The sequence below is a fragment of the Musca domestica genome, unplaced genomic scaffold (assembly GCF_030504385.1).
Source record: "Musca domestica strain aabys unplaced genomic scaffold, Musca_domestica.polishedcontigs.V.1.1 8, whole genome shotgun sequence".
Classification (NCBI taxonomy): domain Eukaryota; kingdom Metazoa; phylum Arthropoda; class Insecta; order Diptera; family Muscidae; genus Musca; species Musca domestica.
This window is the reverse complement of record NW_026712409.1, coordinates 22,319,098-22,339,484: the sequence shown is the minus strand read 5'-3', so window position 1 is coordinate 22,339,484 and position 20,387 is coordinate 22,319,098. Positions and strand designations below refer to the sequence as shown.

At 35.9% G+C, this 20,387-nt stretch overlaps 1 protein-coding gene across 1 annotated transcript; it reads right to left on the bottom strand.

Annotated features, from left to right (window-relative positions):
• Positions 1–1,698: 1,698 nt before the first annotated feature.
• LOC101896542 (uncharacterized) lies at positions 1,699–6,975 on the bottom strand. The gene is made up of 5 exons (XM_005189217.4): positions 6,779–6,975; positions 4,537–4,744; positions 2,990–3,176; positions 2,812–2,928; positions 1,699–2,750 (listed from the first exon to the last, which is right to left on the bottom strand). Exons 1-5 carry the CDS (start codon positions 6,920–6,922, stop codon positions 1,790–1,792), a joined length of 1,617 nt encoding a protein of 538 aa, XP_005189274.1. The 5' UTR covers positions 6,923–6,975; the 3' UTR covers positions 1,699–1,789.
• Between the last annotated feature and the right edge of the window lie 13,412 nt (positions 6,976–20,387).

Genomic DNA, 20,387 nt, shown 5'->3' with positions numbered 1-20,387 from the left:
CTCTTTTGGTCCTTTAGAAAATATGTTTAAAAAATCCACGTTTATGGCTCTTTTGGTCCTTTAGAAAATATGTTTAAAAAATCCACGTTTATGGCTCTTTTGGTCCTTTAGAAAATATGTTAAAAAATCCACGTTTATGGCTCTTTTGGTCCTTTAGAAAATATGTTTAAAAAATCCACGTTTATGGCTCTTTTGGTCCTTTAGAAAATATGTTTAAAAAATCCACGTTTATGGCTCTTTTGGTCCTTTAGAAAATATGTTTAAAAAATCCACGTTTATGGCTCTTTTGGTCCTTTAGAAAATATGTTTAAAAAATCCACGTTTATGGCTCTTTTGGTCCTTTAGAAAATATGTTTAAAAAATCCACGTTTATGGCTCTTTAGGTCCTTTAGAAAATATGTTTAAAAATCCACGTTTATGGCTCTTTTGGTCCTTTAGAAAATATGTTTAAAAAATCCACGTTTATGGCTCTTTTGGTCCTTTAGAAAATATGTTTAAAAAATCCACGTTTATGGCTCTTTTGGTCCTTTAGAAAATATGTTTAAAAAATCCACGTTTATGGCTCTTTTGGTCCTTTAGAAAATATGTTTAAAAAATCCACGTTTATGGCTCTTTTGGTCCTTTAGAAAATATGTTTAAAAAATCCACGTGTATGGCTCTTTTGGTCCTTTAGAAAATATGTTTAAAAAATCCACGTGTATGGCTCTTTTGGTCCTTTAGAAAATATGTTTAAAAAATCCACGTTTATGGCTCTTTTGGTCCTTTAGAAAATATGTTTAAAAAATCCACGTTTATGGCTCTTTAGGTCCTTTAGAAAATATGTTTAAAAAATCCACGTTTATGGCTCTTTTGGTCCTTTAGAAAATATGTTTAAAAAATCCACGTTTATGGCTCTTTTGGTCCTTTAGAAAATATGTTTAAAAAATCCACGTTTATGGCTCTTTTGGTCCTTTAGAAAATATGTTTAAAAAATCCACGTTTATTGCTCTTTTGGTCCTTTAGAAAATATGTTTAAAAAATCCACGTTTATGGCTCTTTTGGTCCTTTAGAAAATATGTTTAAAAAATCCACGTTTATAGCTCAATTGGTCCTTTAGAAAATATGTTCTGAAAAATCCACGTTTATAGTTCAGTTGGTCCTTTAAAAAATATGTTCCCAAAAATCCAAGTTTATAGCTATGTTGGTCCTTTAAAAATATGTTGAAAATATCCAACTTTGTAGCTCTGTTGGCTCTCATAAAAAATTCGCGTTGATATCTCTCTTGAACATTTTTTTTGAAAATATTTAAAAAACGTCAGAAAGCCCTTTTAAAAATATGTTCAAAACCTGAAAATATTATTGTCTTCATTCGAGAGTATCCTGCGTATTCTTTTGTAATGCAAAGATGTATGGGTGTTCTTAAGTAAATTGCATTATTTGTTTCCTGTTTATTTCCAAAAGTTTTTTTTTTCGTATCGTTTTTTTCTTGTGTTGTCATGGCCTTTTAAAACAATTCTCGTAAAAGGATTTCAAATAAATCGTCTTTTATGTCAACGATATATACTGCTACTTTCTTATTTTTAAATAAATGTTAACATTTAAGGCTCAAACATATACACATTTACTATATATGTAGGTCTAAGTTACTACATGGAATTATAAAGCCTGTGAGTCTATGAGATGTTGGTGGGAAATTCTAGATTAAAAAGTCAATGATCATTTAATTTTTCTAAATTTTATTTTTTATATTTTTGTTATGAAATAATTAAATAATTTACTTAACTAAAATAGTACAATTTTTTTTAATTGCTCAACGATCTAAATTTTGAGCCATTAATGATTTAAATATTTCTCTGACTTCACGTTTCACCACCTTTCCATTGCTGTTTTGGGGCAGATCATCCACGAAATATACTCCATTATGCAGCTGCTTCTCGGGTTCCACCAATCGCGTCTTAACATGATCGATAATTTGTTGTTCGGTCAATTTGCTGCCCTTCCTCCTGATCACCAGGGCACCGGGTACATCGCCGACCCTATCATCGAAGATGCCAACCACACAACAATCCGCCACCTCGGGCAATTCCCGTATGGCATTCTCAATTTCACCCGGCCAATAGTGAAGACTGCGATATTTCAAAATATCTTTTTTGCGATCCACTATGAACATATAGCCCTCATCGTCAACATAACCCAGATCACCGGTTCGAATCCAACCCAAGGAGTCCATGACACGCTGAGTTTCAATGGGATTGCCATAATAACCGGCCCAACGGCAGGGTACCTTGGCCACCACTTCGCCCACTTCATTGGGTCCCAAACGTTTGCCGTCATCATCGACGATTTGCACCTGGACATTGGGTATTATTTTTCCCACTGCCTTGCCGTGTACGATACCATATTTGCCAGCAATGCCACCAACTTCGGTGAGACCATAGCCGAAGCCAATCACCGCTTTAGGTATGATTTTTTGTAATTTTCTAAAATTTTCCTCTGAAACATAACCACCGCCAGCTTGGACGGCACGAATGGTTGATACATTTTCTGCCCTGAAATCGGGACATTCATTTAGGGCCACCACATGCATGGGTGCCAAGAAAATCGAAGATATTTTGTATTTTTTAACCAGCTCCACAAAATAGCAAGCAGAGAAGGGTTTACTAGTCAGAATACGGGTACAGCCTGTATAGCAATTCCACAACAGACAAGATAGGCCACTCATCCAATCCACGCCACTGGCGGCATAGAAGACATCATCGGAATTTAATAAACTGTCAAAAAGAAGAGAAGACTTGAACAAATTGTTTTCCGTATTTTATTATTGGAACTCACGGATATTCAAGTGATAGTTTGGGACCGGCCACTGTAACGGCCTTGGGTAGACCAGTTGTTCCGGAGGAGCACAAAATGGCAACGGTTTGTTCAGCCCCCATTGTGGGACTTTGTGGTCTAAAAGTAAGTAAATTAAAACCTCATCTTTTATTAGTTCATTGTTCATTGTTTCACTTACGCATAAAAATATTCCATTTGGTTCGGCACGAAGAGATCCATTACAGTGGGTACACCCTCGACATGTTCACTTATGGTATATATTTCGGGTTTAAACGATTTTGTTGTTGTGTGTATCTTTTTATAATCCCTGCCATCACAGAAGATAATTGGCGGTTTAGTTATGGCAAAGCAGTGGGCAATGGAAGCTGAAGTGGGGAAAATAAGGAAAAAAAATTGACAAATGTCGAAAAATCGAAAACATCATTGCAACTTAAATTACTCCAAGTCCATAGAAACAGGGTGAGATACAAAAAAAACTGCAACAAATTCAATGCAAAAAAATGTCGGAAGTAGCATCAAATATTAGAATAAGTTTAGATTTGTTCGAATTGGTCATCTTTGGAACGAATTATGACCTTTAAACGGCCAATGCGAAACCGTCACACGCTGCCCGAATGTTGCTCTGCGGTATTTTGTGCCCATTCCCGGCGAAGCGCTTGCTTGAGGTGATCGACACTTTGGTATTTTTTAGTGCCAACCTTGCTTTCCAAAATACTCCAGACACAATAGTCCAACGGATTGGTATCCGGAGATTTTGGTAGTCATTGTGCGCTGGAAATGGAGCGAGGAACCTCATTTTGTAACTATTCTTGGGTGGGGCGTGCGATGGTGCTGAGTTCAGTTGGAATGCCCAAGGTCTGCGGAAAAAATGTTTGCGTGCCAAGTATATAATACACCCTCCAGAATATTATAGCGATAATATTCGGCATTTATTCTGATGTCAAGGTCGATTAATACGAGCGCAAAGCGACCATCGGCTGTTATGACGGTCTACCTCATCCCATGGCCGGCGCTTGAGTTCTGGTGGCCAACCGAAGGTGAACATTTTCAGCTGAACTCTTTGGTAAATAAACTGCTGGACAACGAATATTTTCTCATCGGAGAAGACCAACTTTCGGCAGTTCACCACTTTCGGCCAAGCGAAGCAACTCTTTAGCTCTTTTGAGTCTATTTTCTTTCTGTTGCGGTGTAAGTTCTTGCCCTTTTTGGAATTTCAATGGCTTTACCCCGAGCTCATTCTTTAATATTTGCCGAATGGAATAGTGCTATATATTCAGCTCTTGAGCAATTTTTTCGGCTAATGCGATGTGGATTTCGATCAAGTCACTTCTTTACTTTTCGAACCATTTCTGCTGATGTTGCTGTTTTCTTCCGTCCACTTCCTTGACATCGGGCTACGCTATTAGTATCACCGTAACGGGCGATGGTACGGGACACAATTTAGATTTATTCACATTTAAACGCTGCAGTGCTCTAACGATGGGCACTTGTGGTTTCCCAGCCAAATATAAAGAAATCACACTATCATGCCTGAATTCCATCACGAATAACTTTTTTTTTTTTTTGGAAAACTCTCACCAAAATGCTTTTGTACGCTTGTTAGCAATATAATGAGCTGTCACTGGAATAATTTTAACAGCTGTCGGACGAATGTCTTATAAATGACAGCAGTCAGAAGTTGGTTGCAATTTTTTCATCTCACCCTGTAGATTTTCATTTACTTACCTTCCTGAAAGTTGGGATTGACGGCATGAAATGGTGTCCCGTTGAAGAGACAACCCAATACCACCGGAGTCAAATAGGTGGTGTTACGTGCAGCAATGCCAATGATATCTTCACTTGCCATTCGGCGGCCTTTTAAATAAAGTGCAAAGCGTATGGCCAATGACAACATTTCCTGATTGGTGGAGACCTTGCCATCAATGTCATCGATCTGAAATTGAAGAAAAATCAATAATATATGCAACTTGCATCAAATACATAAAACTATAAGGACTGGACAAAATGCATATGGGCTTTAATTTTTGAATCAGGTAATAGATGGCAGGCGACATAACAGAAATGCATTACAAAATTTTAGAAAAATATGTTATTCCTATATCGACAAAAAATATCGGAAATACGCGTAAAAAATATCAGCTATGATAGATATGCTCTCAACAATCTATTCCACAGCATTTCCTTGTAACGATAAAAATCAACAACAACCCTTAAAAAGTGTCAGCTATGTTAAATTATAACATAATGCTATGTCACAGTTTACGAAGGTTTACGAAGGTGAACATTTTCAGCTAATCTCTTTGGCTGGACAACGAATGTTTTCTCATCGGAGAAAACCAAATTGGGCAGTTCACCACTTTCGGCAACTCTTTAGCTCTTTCGAGTCTATTTTCTTTCCGTTGAGGTGTAAGTTCTTGCACTTTTTGGAATTTCAATGGCTTTTCCCCGAGCTCATTGTTCAATATTTGCCGAATGGAATATTGCGATATCTTCAGCTCACGAGCTATTTTTAGGCCACTGCGACGTGGGTTTCACTCCAGAAGGAGTGAACCGATATATTCCATCTTCTCTCCAGACCTTAGGTTAATAAAAATATTGTGATGTGTGTGATTTGGTGGGTATTCAAAGTTCGGCCCGGCCGAACTTACTGCTTTTAAACTTGTTGTGTTATTATTTTGAACACCTTTATTATAGATGATAGCTAGTATTATTCACATTTTCTTTGATTTTGATAATAATCTTGAAAACAACGTCACTAATAACACTACGGAGTCTCTTATCTGAGTTTGTGATTTCTTGAGTGTCATAGTTATAAACATTTTTTTAATTGTTTATCGATTGCTCTTCTTTTTTTAACGAAAGTAGCTAATGTTTGTGTGTTTTAGGCACTCTAGAACATTCATTTTTATACCCTCCACCATACTATGGAGGGTACATTAACTCCGACATTCCGCTTGTAACTCCACGAAATATATATTTTAGACCGCGCAAAGTATATATATTCTTGATCAGCATAAAATTCTAAGTCGATATAGCGATGTCCTCCTGTCTGTCGCGATGTCCTCCTGTCTGTGTTTTAATCACGCTATATTTGGAACGAATTGAGATAGAATGCTAAAATCTTGCACACATGTTTATTTTGCCAGTAGGCAGGTAAAGTTCGTAAATGGGTCATATAGGTCCACGTTTACATATAGCCCATATATAACGGTACCTCCCGATATTCGATATTTTGATGATTTTGGCGACATTATTCACCGGAATTATTTCAACTTACGTATTTGAAGTTCGACATGGATACTACAGCCTAGGAGAGAAAATTGTCTGCGCAGGTCCACGTTTTCATATAGCCCCCATATAACGGCACCTCCCAATATTCTGTATTTTGATGATTTTAGGGTCATTATTCACCGGAATGGTTTCAAGGTTGGTATTTGAAGTTCGTAATTGATGCTACAGCCTGTGACAGAAAATTGTCTATGCAGGTCCATGTCTTCGTATAGCCTCCATATATCAGTACACCCCCCCCCCCCATATTCGGTATTTTGACGATTTTAGCGACATTATTCACCGGAATTGTGCTAAATTTGGTATTTGAAGTTCGTAATTGATGCTACAGCCTATATCAGAAAATTGTCTGTGCAGGTCCAGCCCCTGTATAACGGTACCTCCCTATATTCCGCATTTTGACGATTTTAGCGACATTATTCAACGGAATTGTTTCAAATTTGGTATTTGTAGTTAGTAATGGATACTACAGCCTATATCACAAAATTGTCTGTGCAGGTCCACGTCTTCATATAGCCCCCATATAAAGGAACCTCCCTATATTCGGTATTTTGACGATTTTAGCGATTATGTATTTGGAGTTCGTAATGCGAACTACAGTCTGTGACAGAAAATTGTCTATATATAAATCCACAAAAGATTTTTATAATTTTCAACGTTTATTTTCTTTCTAACTTACCTGTATCACCTTACTCGGATGCATTTTCATTTGAGTGAACAAAATTCTACCCAGCGAATTATCTTCCATATTGTAGAGTGATGACATTTTCTGGCCCGTCCATATTTTATTGTACTTATCGTAGTTGACTTGTAGAAAATCCATTTTGTATTTATATTTATAATATGTCCGTGGGGGCCTACTACCCTATGACGATCACTTCACTACTGCGGCGAATATTTGCAAACTCTTAAATATACCTCCCCATAGGCTTATATCTAATCTATGGCAAGTGGGAAGTAAAAACAATGCAAAATATTTCAATTGATTGTGGCCAGTTGTGGATTTGCTTGTGGAACGGAGATAATTTTTAAAAGTCATTGTTATTCGTTAGATTTTGTGCTTAATCTAAGCAAATTCAAATACAGTGGAACCAGAACAGATTTTTCAAAGAAGTGGTAAATTATACTGTAACACAATTCTTCAAAAAAACCCAATTTTTATACCCTACACCACAAGGTGGTCAGGGTGTTATGTCTTTGTGTATTTCTTTGTAACAGGCAAAAGGAAACGAGATAGACCCATAGTTCCTTTTGATGATCTGCATGGAATCACATTCTGAGCCGATTTATGCATGTCCGTCCGTACGTCCGTCCGTCCGTCCGTCTGTCCATGTATTTTTGTAAACAAAGTACAGGTCGCATTCATTGCCCGATCATTTGCTTGGCCCAAGGACGAACCCTATTGAAATTGGAGATAATCGGTACAATTTTAGATATAGCTCCCATATCTATCTTCGCCCGATGTGACTTTTATTGTGCACCAAACGTGTAATATCAGCACGAATAGTAAGGGTTTTTTGCACATACAACCAAATTAGGCCTGAAAATAAGTGTGCCAAATTTGATCGAAAACGGTTCAGATATAGCTATAGCTCCCATATATATTGTTCATCCGATTTGTTATTTTTGTCCTCCGCTGCCGTAATATGCACTCTGTAACAACAATATTTGGGGAAATATATCAAATGCAGCTCAGAAATACATTTGCTAAATTTTATCGAGATCGGTCCAGATTTGGATATAGCTCCCATATATAACTTCATCCGATTTACATTTTATTGTGCACCAAACGTCTAATATTTGCCCAAATGGGGTGGCACATACGACCGAATTGAGTCTAGAAGGTAGTATGCCAAATTTGGTGAAGATCGGTTCAGATATAGTTAAGCTCCCATATATACTGTTCATCCGATTTGTTATATTTGTTACCCACAGCCGTAATATGCACTCCGTAACAACGATATTCAGGGAAATATATCAAATACAGCTCAGAAATATCTTTGCCAAATTTTATCGAGATCGGTTCAGACTTGGATATAGATCCCATATATATCTTTATCTTATTTCAAATTAATTTTGCACCAAATGGGCAATTCATCCGAATTTAAAAGATACAAATGCTTCGGCATATTTAGTCCTTTGAATTTTAAATTATCATTATAATCATAGTGTGTATGATTGAATTCTCCCACAAAAAAAAACTTTAAATTGTTATGTGGAGCTTAACTAAATTAGCAAAGTGGTGTAGGGTATCACAAAGTCGGCCCCGCCCGACTTAAGACTTTCTTTACTGGTTTTATCCTAATTTTGGTTTATGGGTGCCCATAGATGACGAATATGCATTTGGTTTTCTTGGGTCACTTCGAAATTGATTTTTTATAACGCAGTATCGTTCCACACCTTCTGGTACCTCGTCCTATAAATGTTAAAATTTTCAAAGAAAATAATTTACTGCACAGAAAGAGAAAGGATAATCCGATTTTGCTCCAACTTTACAAATCCTAATATTTGCATCAGTGCTAGGTCAGGTGCGAAAATGGCATTTGAATCTGTTAAATTCGGACTTGTATTGCTCATTTGGTGCAAAATTAATTTGAAATCAGATAAACATATATATGGGAGCTATATCCTAATCTTAACCGATCTCGAGCTGAGCTGAGCTGTATTTAATATATATTTCCCCAAATATTATTGTTACAGAGTGCATATTACGGCTGCGAAGGACAAAAATATCAAATCGGAAGCACAATATATATGGGAGCTATAGCTATATCTGAACCGATCTTCACCAAATTTGGCATACTACCATCTAGACTCAATTCGGTCGTATGTGCCAAACTCCATCCCATTTGGGCAAATATTAGACCTTTGGTGCACAATAAAAGGCAAATCGAACGAAGATATATATGGAAGCTTTATCTAAATTTTTCTATTGAGATCCGCAAAAGTAACTATGGGTCTATCTCGCTTCCTTCTCCATGTTACAAATAAATGCACAAAGACATAATACCCTGACCACCTTGTGGTGTAGGGTATAAATAGACTTAAAAGAGTTGTGGGGAAGTGGGGAACTGCCGAATTTGCTTTTCTCCGATGAGGAAACATTCGTTGTCCAGCAGTTTGTAAACAAACAAAATGATCGTGTTTACTAGCCAAAGAGGTCAGCTATGTTCTGGTGTGCACCTTCAGCTGGCCACCAGAACTCAAGCGCCGACATGGTGATGGTGTGGGCCACCAAAACAGCCGATGTTCACTCTCCCCTCCGCTCTCCGCAGAACAAATGCCGAATATTATCGCGAAAATATTCTAGAGGGTGTATTAAACAAAATGAGGTTCCTCGCTTCATATCCAGCGCACAATGGCCACCAAAATCTCCGTATGCCAATCCGTTGGACTATTGTGTCTGGAGGTTGACACAAAAAATGCCAAAGTGTCGATCAACTCAAGTAAGTGCTTCGTCGTGAATGTACCAAAATACCGCAGAGCAACATTCGGCCAGCGTGTGTCGGTTTCATTGGCCGTTTGAAGGTCCATAATTCGTGTCGAAGGTGACAAATCTATCACTTCACTACTGATTTGATGCTATTTCCCACATTTTGTGTTTTCATTCAATTAAATTTAAAAAACAAATGTGAAAATTATGGCGTTTGGCTTTGTTGCATTTTTTTTTATCTCACCCTGTATATGTAAGCAATATCCTAATCTGATCCGATCTCGATAAAATCTGACAGAGGTATTTTTAAGCTCCATAATTTATCTGGTACCAAATACCGTTTTTGTGGAGTGCATTTTACGCGTGTGAGGGACTTTCAACCCCCCCGGAATCGGACCAAACAAACAGTGTTCGGAAAATTTCATCTTAATCGGATAATAAATGCGATCTGCATTTAGAATGTGATTCGATGAATATCCTTAAAAGTAATTATGGTCTAGCTCGCTTCCTTCTCCATGTAACAAACAATTGCACAAGGACATAATACCCTTACCACTATGTGGTGTAGGGTAGAAAAAAAAAGAAAGGTTATTAGAAATTTGCATAACTTGTCATTTTTTAATCTACAGATAATATTATATTTTGTGTAAATATTTGATTCGTTTTTATTGTGAATATATATAACAGAAATTTTGAAAAAAAAAAAAAAAAAAACAATTTATTTGTTAAAAATCCAATTGGTCCTCCCGCATTAAACTCCGAAATTACTCAAAAGAAAAATCCCATCAATAAATCACTCAATTTAAACTACAACAAAAATTGTTGTTCTGTCATAAAACATTTATGTATTTACTGAAATATGAATTTCACTTTATTTCATCAAATTGGCAAACACCGCGAATGGATATTTACAGATTTTCATAAATAGAGAAGAGAGAAAAAAATCGCCTGTATTAATACAAAAATTCCCATATAAATGATTTATATGTTGAAAAAAAAAAAAATGGCACCAGTGGGCAATCGTTTAAATGTAATTGAAAATCCAATTTCCAATGCTGCCATTGGATATATATGTTTTTGTTTTTGATTCAAAAATCAAATAAATAAAAATTTACAACTTTTTATTGTAAATGAATATTTAATACATGTAATCTGCATCTGTTAAAGTGGTGAGTGATGATGATGACGACCACGGCAGCAGTGAATGAAATCGGAGTAATTAACGTGCCGGTTTCAAGGGCTTAAGCAGGGAATTTGGAAATTTTACATAAGGGTCACGATTGGTAGGCATGGGGTTTCTAGAAACGACGAGTATGATTTTTTTTTTGTAAACGACGAGTATGAAAATTGTGCACAAAAATAATAGAAACAAGTAAGCAAAGTCTATAGTCGTGCGGGACCGACCATGTGATACCTTACAACACTACAATATGTTAGAAGCCCCCTTATGTCCAAATCCATTTTGAAAGATGTTGCTTTTAAAATTATGTCACCAGGGACATTTGCTCAATATTTACGCACACCGTCGTGATTTTAGTTGTGTGGTCTACAGCTAAATATAATCCAATGGTCATCCAAAATGCTAGTATTCTTCCCTGTCCTTAACTCTTTCCTCAGACGTGTCGATTGGCTTCAATTGTGTAATCATGAATTTATATATCTTATATATATAAATGAAAGTTGTGTTAGTTACTACGCTTATAACTTAAGAACCGCTGGACTGATTTTAACGATTCATACAAATTCGGAATTGTCTCCTCTCCGAAAAGGATAATATCCAAAAAAATCGTTAAAAATGTGATATATTAAAATTTTCATTTTGAATTTTGAAATGTACAATAGTAATGTTTTATTTTGCATGATGTTTTTACATTTTGACTTACTTTTTTCTAATGTACATTTGTAGTGTTTTTATACACTACAACACTATGTGTTGGGGGTATTATAAGTTTATTTGGGCCAAAAATTATGTAACACCTCGAAATATTGATTTCCCACATAGGAAAGTATATATGGATCTTCCTAGCTCGCCGAGCTGAGTCGATCTAGCTATGTATGTCCGTCCGTCCGTCTGTCCGTCTGTCCATGTTAAATTGTAATCACTCTACAGGTCGCAATTATGGCCCGATCTTCACGAAATTCAGAATGTAGGTGGGGCTTGGACCAGAATAGAACCCTATTGCTTTTGGAGATGATCGTCAAATGTTTAGGGGTTGAAATGGACCAAATACTGAAAAAATTTCGGATTTTGCAGTAGCTATACAGGTCGCATGTAGATAGAGTTTAGGGCGGGGAAGAAGCCTACTAATTTGGGTGGTCATCGGATAATATTTAATATCTTTTGTGTTGAAAAAAAATAAAAATTTTTCATTAAACCGTGAATATTTTAAATCCCGGCGAAATCACAAAGCCATCACAAGGTTACTTCTGACCTTTACATTGATGTTATTATCCAACAAATCGGATATATAGCAAAATATGTGCGATATATATGTCTATCGAAGAAGATATGCTTGAAAGATCTCTTATATGTCGAGAACGGCTGAACTGATTTCGACAGTTCTCATTAATTCAGAAAGGCCTCTTGGCAGGAAAGAAAAAACGTCTAAAAAATCGCATAAAAATATCTCTCTAAAGATGAAAATATTGATTTTGTAACATTTTCTCATATTTTTTCAATTTTGTCATATTTTTGGCATATTTTCATTTTGAATTAAACATTTGGTAATATTTCTACAGCTAACAAAACTAAGTAGTTAGGATATCAGGATATCATATACAGATCGCATTTATGGCCCGATCCTTACGAAATTTTGCATGGGGATAAGATGAGGGTCAGAATAGAAGCCTACTCTTTTTGGAGATGATCGCCATTTATTTAGGGGTTAAAATGGACCAAAAAACTGCAAAATTGTCGGTAGGTCGTAATTATCGCCCGATCCTCGCGCACATTTGAATGGGGGTTACCGCACATTGCAAAAGCCAAGCAGTTTTGGATGACCAAGTTTGCCAACTTTTGTAGACTAAATACGAAAATGTCCATTCCAGTGACTTTTGGGAGAATTCACAAATACAGGAAAGACGCACTTCTGACTATTTCGTTAACGCTGATTTCGTTGAAGAATATAGTCTAATGGCTGTATCTCATATAGATGCGTTTCAGTCAAAAACCAATAATAAATGTTAATCTTTTGCCACTTCTGAGAGATTATAGGTCTTTGGGAAATATTGGTTCCAGATCTAGGAAGACCATTTAAGTGCAACATCTGACAATAAATTGGAAATGAGCAAATTAGTTTAAGTTGCTATTATTCGAAAATTAGAGAGGGAAACCTGATGGTTTTCTTTTATTATTTGTCACAATATCTTGTGGAATTCTTTCGAGTATTTCGCCTATATAAACTGTATGGTTTATTATAGTGTTGTAAGGTATTCAACGGTCGGTCCCGCTCGACTGTAGCCTTTGCTTACTTGTTTATTATATTTTTGAATTTGAATATTAATACCAATTTATTTAATTGACTTGATTTCTTGAGAACTGAAATTGATGGCGGGTTACATGGAAGTGTAGTACTAAATTATGTGGTGGCGAAACGGAATAGATGATATCGAAATAATTTAACGCGGTCACACCAAAGTTAAAAGTAATTACTTTTTCAAAATCGCTAAAAAATCACGAAAAATAGATCTCATTGCAAAAATTCTCAAATCAGGAAAAAATTGAAAAAATTTTTCAATGGAATCGAATTTTAAAATAATAGTACATTCTATTGACAAACTTTGTAAGGATCTTTAAACATTTGCTGTAAAAAATCAGCGAGCAAGTTGAAGATTTTTTCAATTTGTTTTTCTTCTTTTGTCAATTTTTTTCAATTTGTATTATTATATTGAAATCAGTGAATTTTTTGTGAACAAAATAAAAGTAATTTTTCACTATATAAAATTTTTAAGCTAAAAATGAAATAAGTGCGAAATAGGATGTTAACTGACATCTACCTTTCAACTCCAGGGCCTGCTGGAATATGCGAACACATTTAAACAAACAAAAATGACCAAAAAAGCCTGATGGGTCTCATTTAAAAGAGTGGACCTACTTCTTTCATGTGATAATAATCCGTCCAATGAGAGCTCAAAATGCAAAATTCTTTGGAAGTAAAATCAGTAAACTCCCAAATTTAAAGGGTGCAAAATAGTAGAGCGAATGGGACTTTTAGTAAGAAAAGGATTTCTATCCTTCCAGAAATTCTTCCCAAACATTCAAAATACCTTAAATCGCTTTTGCAGGTCATGATATCGATCATAACTCACGGATAAGGGTACAGCCCGATTTCATATTTATATAACCATCGTATGAATTAAGCTATTTTTGTGGTCTTGGCGACTTTTTTAATATTTTGACCCTTACTTGGCTTCTTTGTTTCTAAAAATTTGTGTTTGTTTAAAATTTCAGAGTAGGGCTCATTTTGGTCCTGACCACATTCATCAAATGATTTGGCTAAAAATTGTACTTATGCTATCCTGGGGTAGGGAACCATCATACAGATAATTGTCACATCGGAATTTATTTAAGTAAAGTCCCCACATTGGAGTATCCCCAAGTCCACTTTCACATCTTATGTGTGGCCAGAAAAGAAAATGTTGTATTCTATTGAATTTGTAACCCCCAAGAAAATATTGGTTGGGCTACGTTTTGGTATAACCCTAATATGAATGTATCCCTGATTTCAGCTATGACCGTGGTCTTGGCCACGTTTTTCAACTGATTTCGCCTTTATTTGGCATCTTGGCTTTTCTATTTCGAGGGTCTTGACCACATTTTCCAATCGATTTTGCTGTATTTAGAGAACCATTTGTGAGTAGAGAACCATCTTATTTTTTGGTACAGTCCCCATATAGTCCCCAGGGCCACCGACCTACAGTGAGTTTTACCGATTGACGGACAACAACACGGGCATTGTTGATTCGTCATTGAATTTTACTATGAACAAGGACATAGACTTCTTGGAGACTCTAAAGCGTAATTTGAGGAGCTATGGTAATAGGCGTAAAAGCGTAATTAACTTTGACTATTCAGAAATTATTTTACCCTCCTTTCATAGGTATTTATTGCTAATTAGTCGGATCAATATTTATATTAAAATTTGTTCACCTTTATGAGCCAGATTTGTGAAATATTATGATATACAAAATTTGCATCAAAGACTAAAACTACGGGCCGGCAACGCGGTCCGGGCCAGCTAGTATATATATATATATATATATATATATATATATATATATATATATATATATATATATATATATATTGCATATATTTACTATCGGTCAGAATTGACCTGTCCGCCTATTTGTGATTTCGTCGTTATTAAAAATATTCGCGGTTTAATGGAAAATTTGACTTTTATTTAACAGAAATGTTACGGTCTATTTCATGAACTAAATATTACCCAATGACCACCAAAATTGGAAGGCTTCTGCCCAGCCCGAAGCTCTAGCCCCATGCTAACTTCCGGTTCTATTGGTCCATAATTGCGTCCTGTAGAGTAACTGCAAAAGCAGGAAATTTTTCAATTTTTGGTCCATGCTATCATTTCCAAATGAAATAGGGTTCTATTCTGACCTAAACCCCACCTCCATTTTCAATTTCGTGAGGATCGGGCCATAATTGCGACCTGTAGAGTGATTACAAATTAACATGGACAGACGGACAAACGGACGGACGGACATACATAGCTAGATCGACTCAGCTCGGCGAGATAGGAAGATCCATATATACTTTCCTATGTGGGAAACCAATATTTCGAGGTGTTACATATTTTGTGGCCCAATCAAACTTATAATACCCCCAACACATAGTGTTGTAAGGTATAACAAGTCAAAGAGAATTAGTCGCTTTTGCCGAACGATTAATACCCTCAGCCAATATTCGATTATTTAAATATATTGAACATCTGTTATGATTATTCATATTGTTGAGCCTCTATGGAGAAGGTTCCGAAGCAATGTGCCAATATTGGCTATTTCGTATCGGACCTAAATAAATATGATATAAATATTCCGACGTGCCAGACGTTTAAATGGTTCAAATATTGGTTACTTCCTTCATTTATATATATGTGAAGATTTTTAAAAAATGTTAAAATGTACGTGAGGTACCATATATAGTGGACAGAGGTATACCATTTTCATACTTTATAAAATACAGATAAAACAAGTAAGCAAAGGTAACAGTCGAGCGGGACCGACCATTGAATACCCTACAACACTATAATAAACGATACAGTTTATATAGGCGAGATACTCGAAAGAATTCCACAAGATATTGTGACAAATAATAAAAGAAAACCATCAGGTTTCGTTCTCTAATTTTCGAATAATAGCAACTTGAACTAAGTTGCTCATTTTCAATTTATTGGTAGATGTTGCACTTAAATGGTCTTCCTAGATCTGGAACCAATATTTCCCAAAGACCTATAATCTCTCAGAAGTGGCAAAAGATTAACATTTATTATTGGTTTTTGACTGAAACGCATCTATATGAGATACAGACATTTGACTATATTCTTCAACGAAATCAGCGTTAACGAAATAGTCAGAAGTGCGTCTTTCTCGTATTTGTGAATTCTCCAAAAAGTCACTGGAATGAACATTTTCGTATTTTGTCTACAAAAGTTGGCAAATTATTTCACACATTGAATATTTTTGGATGTGGATCGGGCGATAGTTACGACCTGCTGACAATTTTGCAGTTTTTTGGTCCATTTCAACCCCGTGCATCTCCAAAAAGAGTAGGCTACAATTCTGGCCCTCATCTTATCCCCATGCGAAATTTCATAAGGATCGGGCCATAAATGCGATCTGTATATGATATCCTGAAATCCTAACTACTTAGTTTTGTTAGCTGTAGAAATATTACCAAATGTTTAATTCAAAATGAAAATATGTCAAAAATATGACAAAATTGAAAAAATATGAGAAAATTTTACAAAATCAATATTTTCATCTTTAGAGAGATATTTTTATGCGATTTTTTAGACGTTGTTTCTTTCCTGCCAAGAGGCCTTTCTGAATTAATGAGAACTGTCAAAATCAGTTCAACCGTTCTCGACATATAAGAGATCTTTCAAGCATATCTTCTCTGATAGACATATATATCGGACATATTTTGCTATATATCCGATTTGTTGGATGTTAACATCAATGTAAAGATCAGAGGTAACCTTGTCATGGCTTCTTGATTTCGCCAGGATTAAAAATATACGTGGTTTAATGAAAATTTATGAATTTTTTCAACACAAAATATATGGTCTATTTTACCCACTAAATATTATCCGATGACCACCCAAATTGGTAGGCTTCTTCCCCGCCCTAAACTCTAGCTACATCCGAAATTCCGCGTCGATTGAAATTTTTTCAGTATTTGGTCCATTTCAACCCCTAAATATTATGCGATCATCTCTAAAAGAAATAGGGTTCTATTCTGACCTTAACCCCACCTCCATTTTCAATTTCGTGAGGATCGGACCATAATTAATACAAATTAACATGGACAGACGGACAGACGCACGGACGGACATACATAGATAGATCGACTCAGCTCGGCGAGCTAGGAAGATCCATATATACTTTCCTATGTGGGAAACCAATATTTCGAGCTGTTACATAAATTCTGGCCCAATCAAACTTATAATACCCCCAACACATAGTGTTTTAGGGTATAAATATAGGTATGGGCAAAATTATAAGAAAAATCGAACATTTATATCCAATTTTATGCGAAATCATAAATGCCATATTCATCTTGGTTTCTGGTTGAGAGAAATATTTAGCTATATAGCAAGTTGTAAAAAATCGCTGCTTTGTTTCGCAAGTCATGACATATAAAAATATTGAAATTGTGACCCTTTGTGGGTGAGGTACTAGAAAGAGTTCGCAGATATATATCATCTTCACACCAGATCGTGTGTTAGCAAAAATGTTTGTATATGTGAAATTTGAAGAGAGTGCTTATTTCGCTTCCTTTGGGCGTTTTGTGTTACAGAATCTTGAACCCTATGTGGGGGAGGTACCACAAGAAATTGTCCGATCTCTATAATTTTTATTACAGACCTTGTGTTGATGGTAATATTGAGATGTTCTAAGACCAAGAATGGAATTGAACGTTAATTTTTCGTGTTATGAGCTTCATGGATATTCAAAATTTTGACCCCTTGTGGTGGAGGTACCAGAAGGAGTGATCCATTGTGTGGAAGGTACCAGAAGGTGTGGGCCGATATCTACCTTATTCGCAACGGACCTTATAGAAACATTGAGATATGCCGAGTTTGAAAAAAATAGAATGCTTATTTCCCGTTTTTCGAGATTCATGAATATTCAAAATTTTGACCACTTGTGGGCGAGGTACCAGAAGGAGTGAACCAATATATCCCATCTTTACAGCAGATCTTGTATTTGTAAAAATAATGGGATGTGTGAAATATGAAGAGTACCGGATGTTTATTTCGGATTTTATTACTGTCTTGCTTTGTCAAAACTTTGACTCATTTTGGGGAAGGTACCAGAAGGAATGGTCCGATCCCTACCACATTTATAATAGATCTTGTGTTGATGAAAAAATTGAGATGTTGTAAGTCTTAATGGAATCAGATGTTAATTTCTCGTTTTATGAGCTTCATGGGTATTCAAAATTTTGACCCTTTGTCGGGGAGGTAGAAGTAGAAGTGAACCAAAATAACTCATCTTTACAGCAGATCTTGTGTTAGTAAAAATAATGGGATGTGTGAAATATGAAGAGAACCGGATGTTTATTTTAGATTTTATAATCGTTTTGGTTAGTCAAAACTTTGACACTTTATGGGGGAGGTACTAGAAGGAATGGTAGGATAGTAGGGATATCTTAATAACAGATCTTGTATTGATAGATATATTGAGATGGGCCAAGTCGAAATGGAATCGGATGTAAATTTTCATTTAATGATCTTCATTCTTTGAGGTTATTCAAAATATTGGCCCCTTGTGGAGGTGGTAGCAGAAGGAGTGAACCGATATATTGCATATTCCCACCGGATCTTTTGTGAACATATATATCGGGAAGTGAGAAAATTAAAGGCAATCGGACTCTTAATTTCAAATTATGTGAAACTTATAATTATTCGAAATGTTGCACTGATGCAAGTATTAGGAATTGCAATTCTCATTCTTTGAGGTTAATTATTTTCTTTGAAAATTTGGACCTTTTTTGGGAAGATACCAGAAGGAGTGGTCCGATGTTGGTCATATCCGAACTCGATCGAAGTTTGATAATAATATTACGATGCACCAAGTTTGGACCAAATCGGATACTCTTTTGAGAATTTGGCTTTCTCCGATGAGCGAACATTCATTGTCCAGCGATTTGTAAACAAACAAAATGGTCGTGTTTAATTGCCAAAGAGGTGATCTGAAAATGTGCACCTTCGGTTGGCCACCAGAACTCAAGTGCCGGCCAAGGTGATGGTGTGCGCCGCCATAACAGCCAATGGTCGCCCTCTGCTCGCATTAATCGACCATGGCATCAGAATAAATGCCGAATATCATCAAGAAAATATTCTGGAGTGTGAATTAAAGTTTTGAGCACGCAAACATTTTGGCCGCAGACTTTGGACATTTCAACAGGACTCAGCACCATCGCACTCAGCACGCGCCATCCCGGAATTATTACAAAATGAAGTTCCTCGCTTCATTTCCAGCGCACAATGGCCACCAAAATCTCCGGATACCAATCCGTTGAACTATTGTCTCTGGAGTATTTTGGAGAGCAAGGTTGGCACTAATAAATACCAAAGTGTCGTTCACCTCAAGCAAGCGTTTCGAGTGCAGTATGTGGGTTCCTTGGTCGGGCAGCGGGTGGCCGTTTGAAGGCCACAATTCGTGCCAAAGGTGACCAATTCGGACAAATCTAAAGTTATTCTAAAGTTTGATAAGTTTGATAAAATTTAAAAAAAAAGGAAAAAATTGTGGCGTTTGACTTTGTTGCCGTTTTTATCTCACCCTGTATACCCTCCGTAGCCATGTGGCTGAGGGTTAGCAATTATATATAAATTATATCAAAATCTTTTGCTTAACATCCTTAAATATCTTTTTTACACTTCTATCTAACATTTTTTCTTAAATCCCTAAAATATATATTTTTTGAGTTTTTTTTTTTGCAGAATTCTATGAAAATATTTACTTCGAGAGAGAATAGAAAAACTTGCCAGTCAAAAAAACGGTCATTAACTGTCTGAAATTTCATAAATAATTAAATATTAATTTAAGTGACATTGTATTATTTTGGCAGAATGCGGGATAAATATTATATTAACGTTCTCTTGGTCAATGGCAAATATTAATATTTGTTGTTAAAGTCGCCGCAGTTGTTGCTGGGGGTTCTGCTGCTCCTCATTTTTGTTATTTATGAACACGTCGAATGGCTGCCTTTAAACACCTGTGGGCATTTGGTGTCCATTTTTATTAGCAAACATTTCGAGTTTCATTCTATTTCATTTTATTTCATTACAGACTTAGCTGAGCCCTGGCTGATGGGAATTGCAATAAACAAAAGCATAAATCATTTAATATGGCTATGGAATCACAGAGTCGTTTAGCTTTTAGGTCAGTCATTTATGAGTTGGAATCTTTGTTTAATGTGTTTTTGTTTTTATTTTTGTACGTGAACGGTCGGATTTGTTGTTTTGTTTCGCAGCCGGTCATAAATAGTTTATTATGAGGCTGTGGGGCATTTAGCAATAATGTAGTTAGGTCAAGTGAAATTTGATTTGTGTGCCAGAAAAATTGTATTTAACTTTAATTAAAGGTGAGCTTTAATTTTGGAGAA

Excerpts from the sequence above, each read along its gene's own strand:
- LOC101896542 (XM_005189217.4), bottom strand. The coding sequence starts at position 6,922 with ATGGATTTTCTACAAGTCAACTACGATAAGTACAATAAAATATGGACG. Across the intron at positions 3,177-4,536 it reads CAATCCCAACTTTCAGGAAG|CTTCCATTGCCCACTGCTTT; the intron begins GTAAGTAAATGA and ends TCCCCACTTCAG. Across the intron at positions 2,751-2,811 it reads AAACTATCACTTGAATATCC|TTTATTAAATTCCGATGATG; the intron begins GTGAGTTCCAAT and ends TCTTTTTGACAG.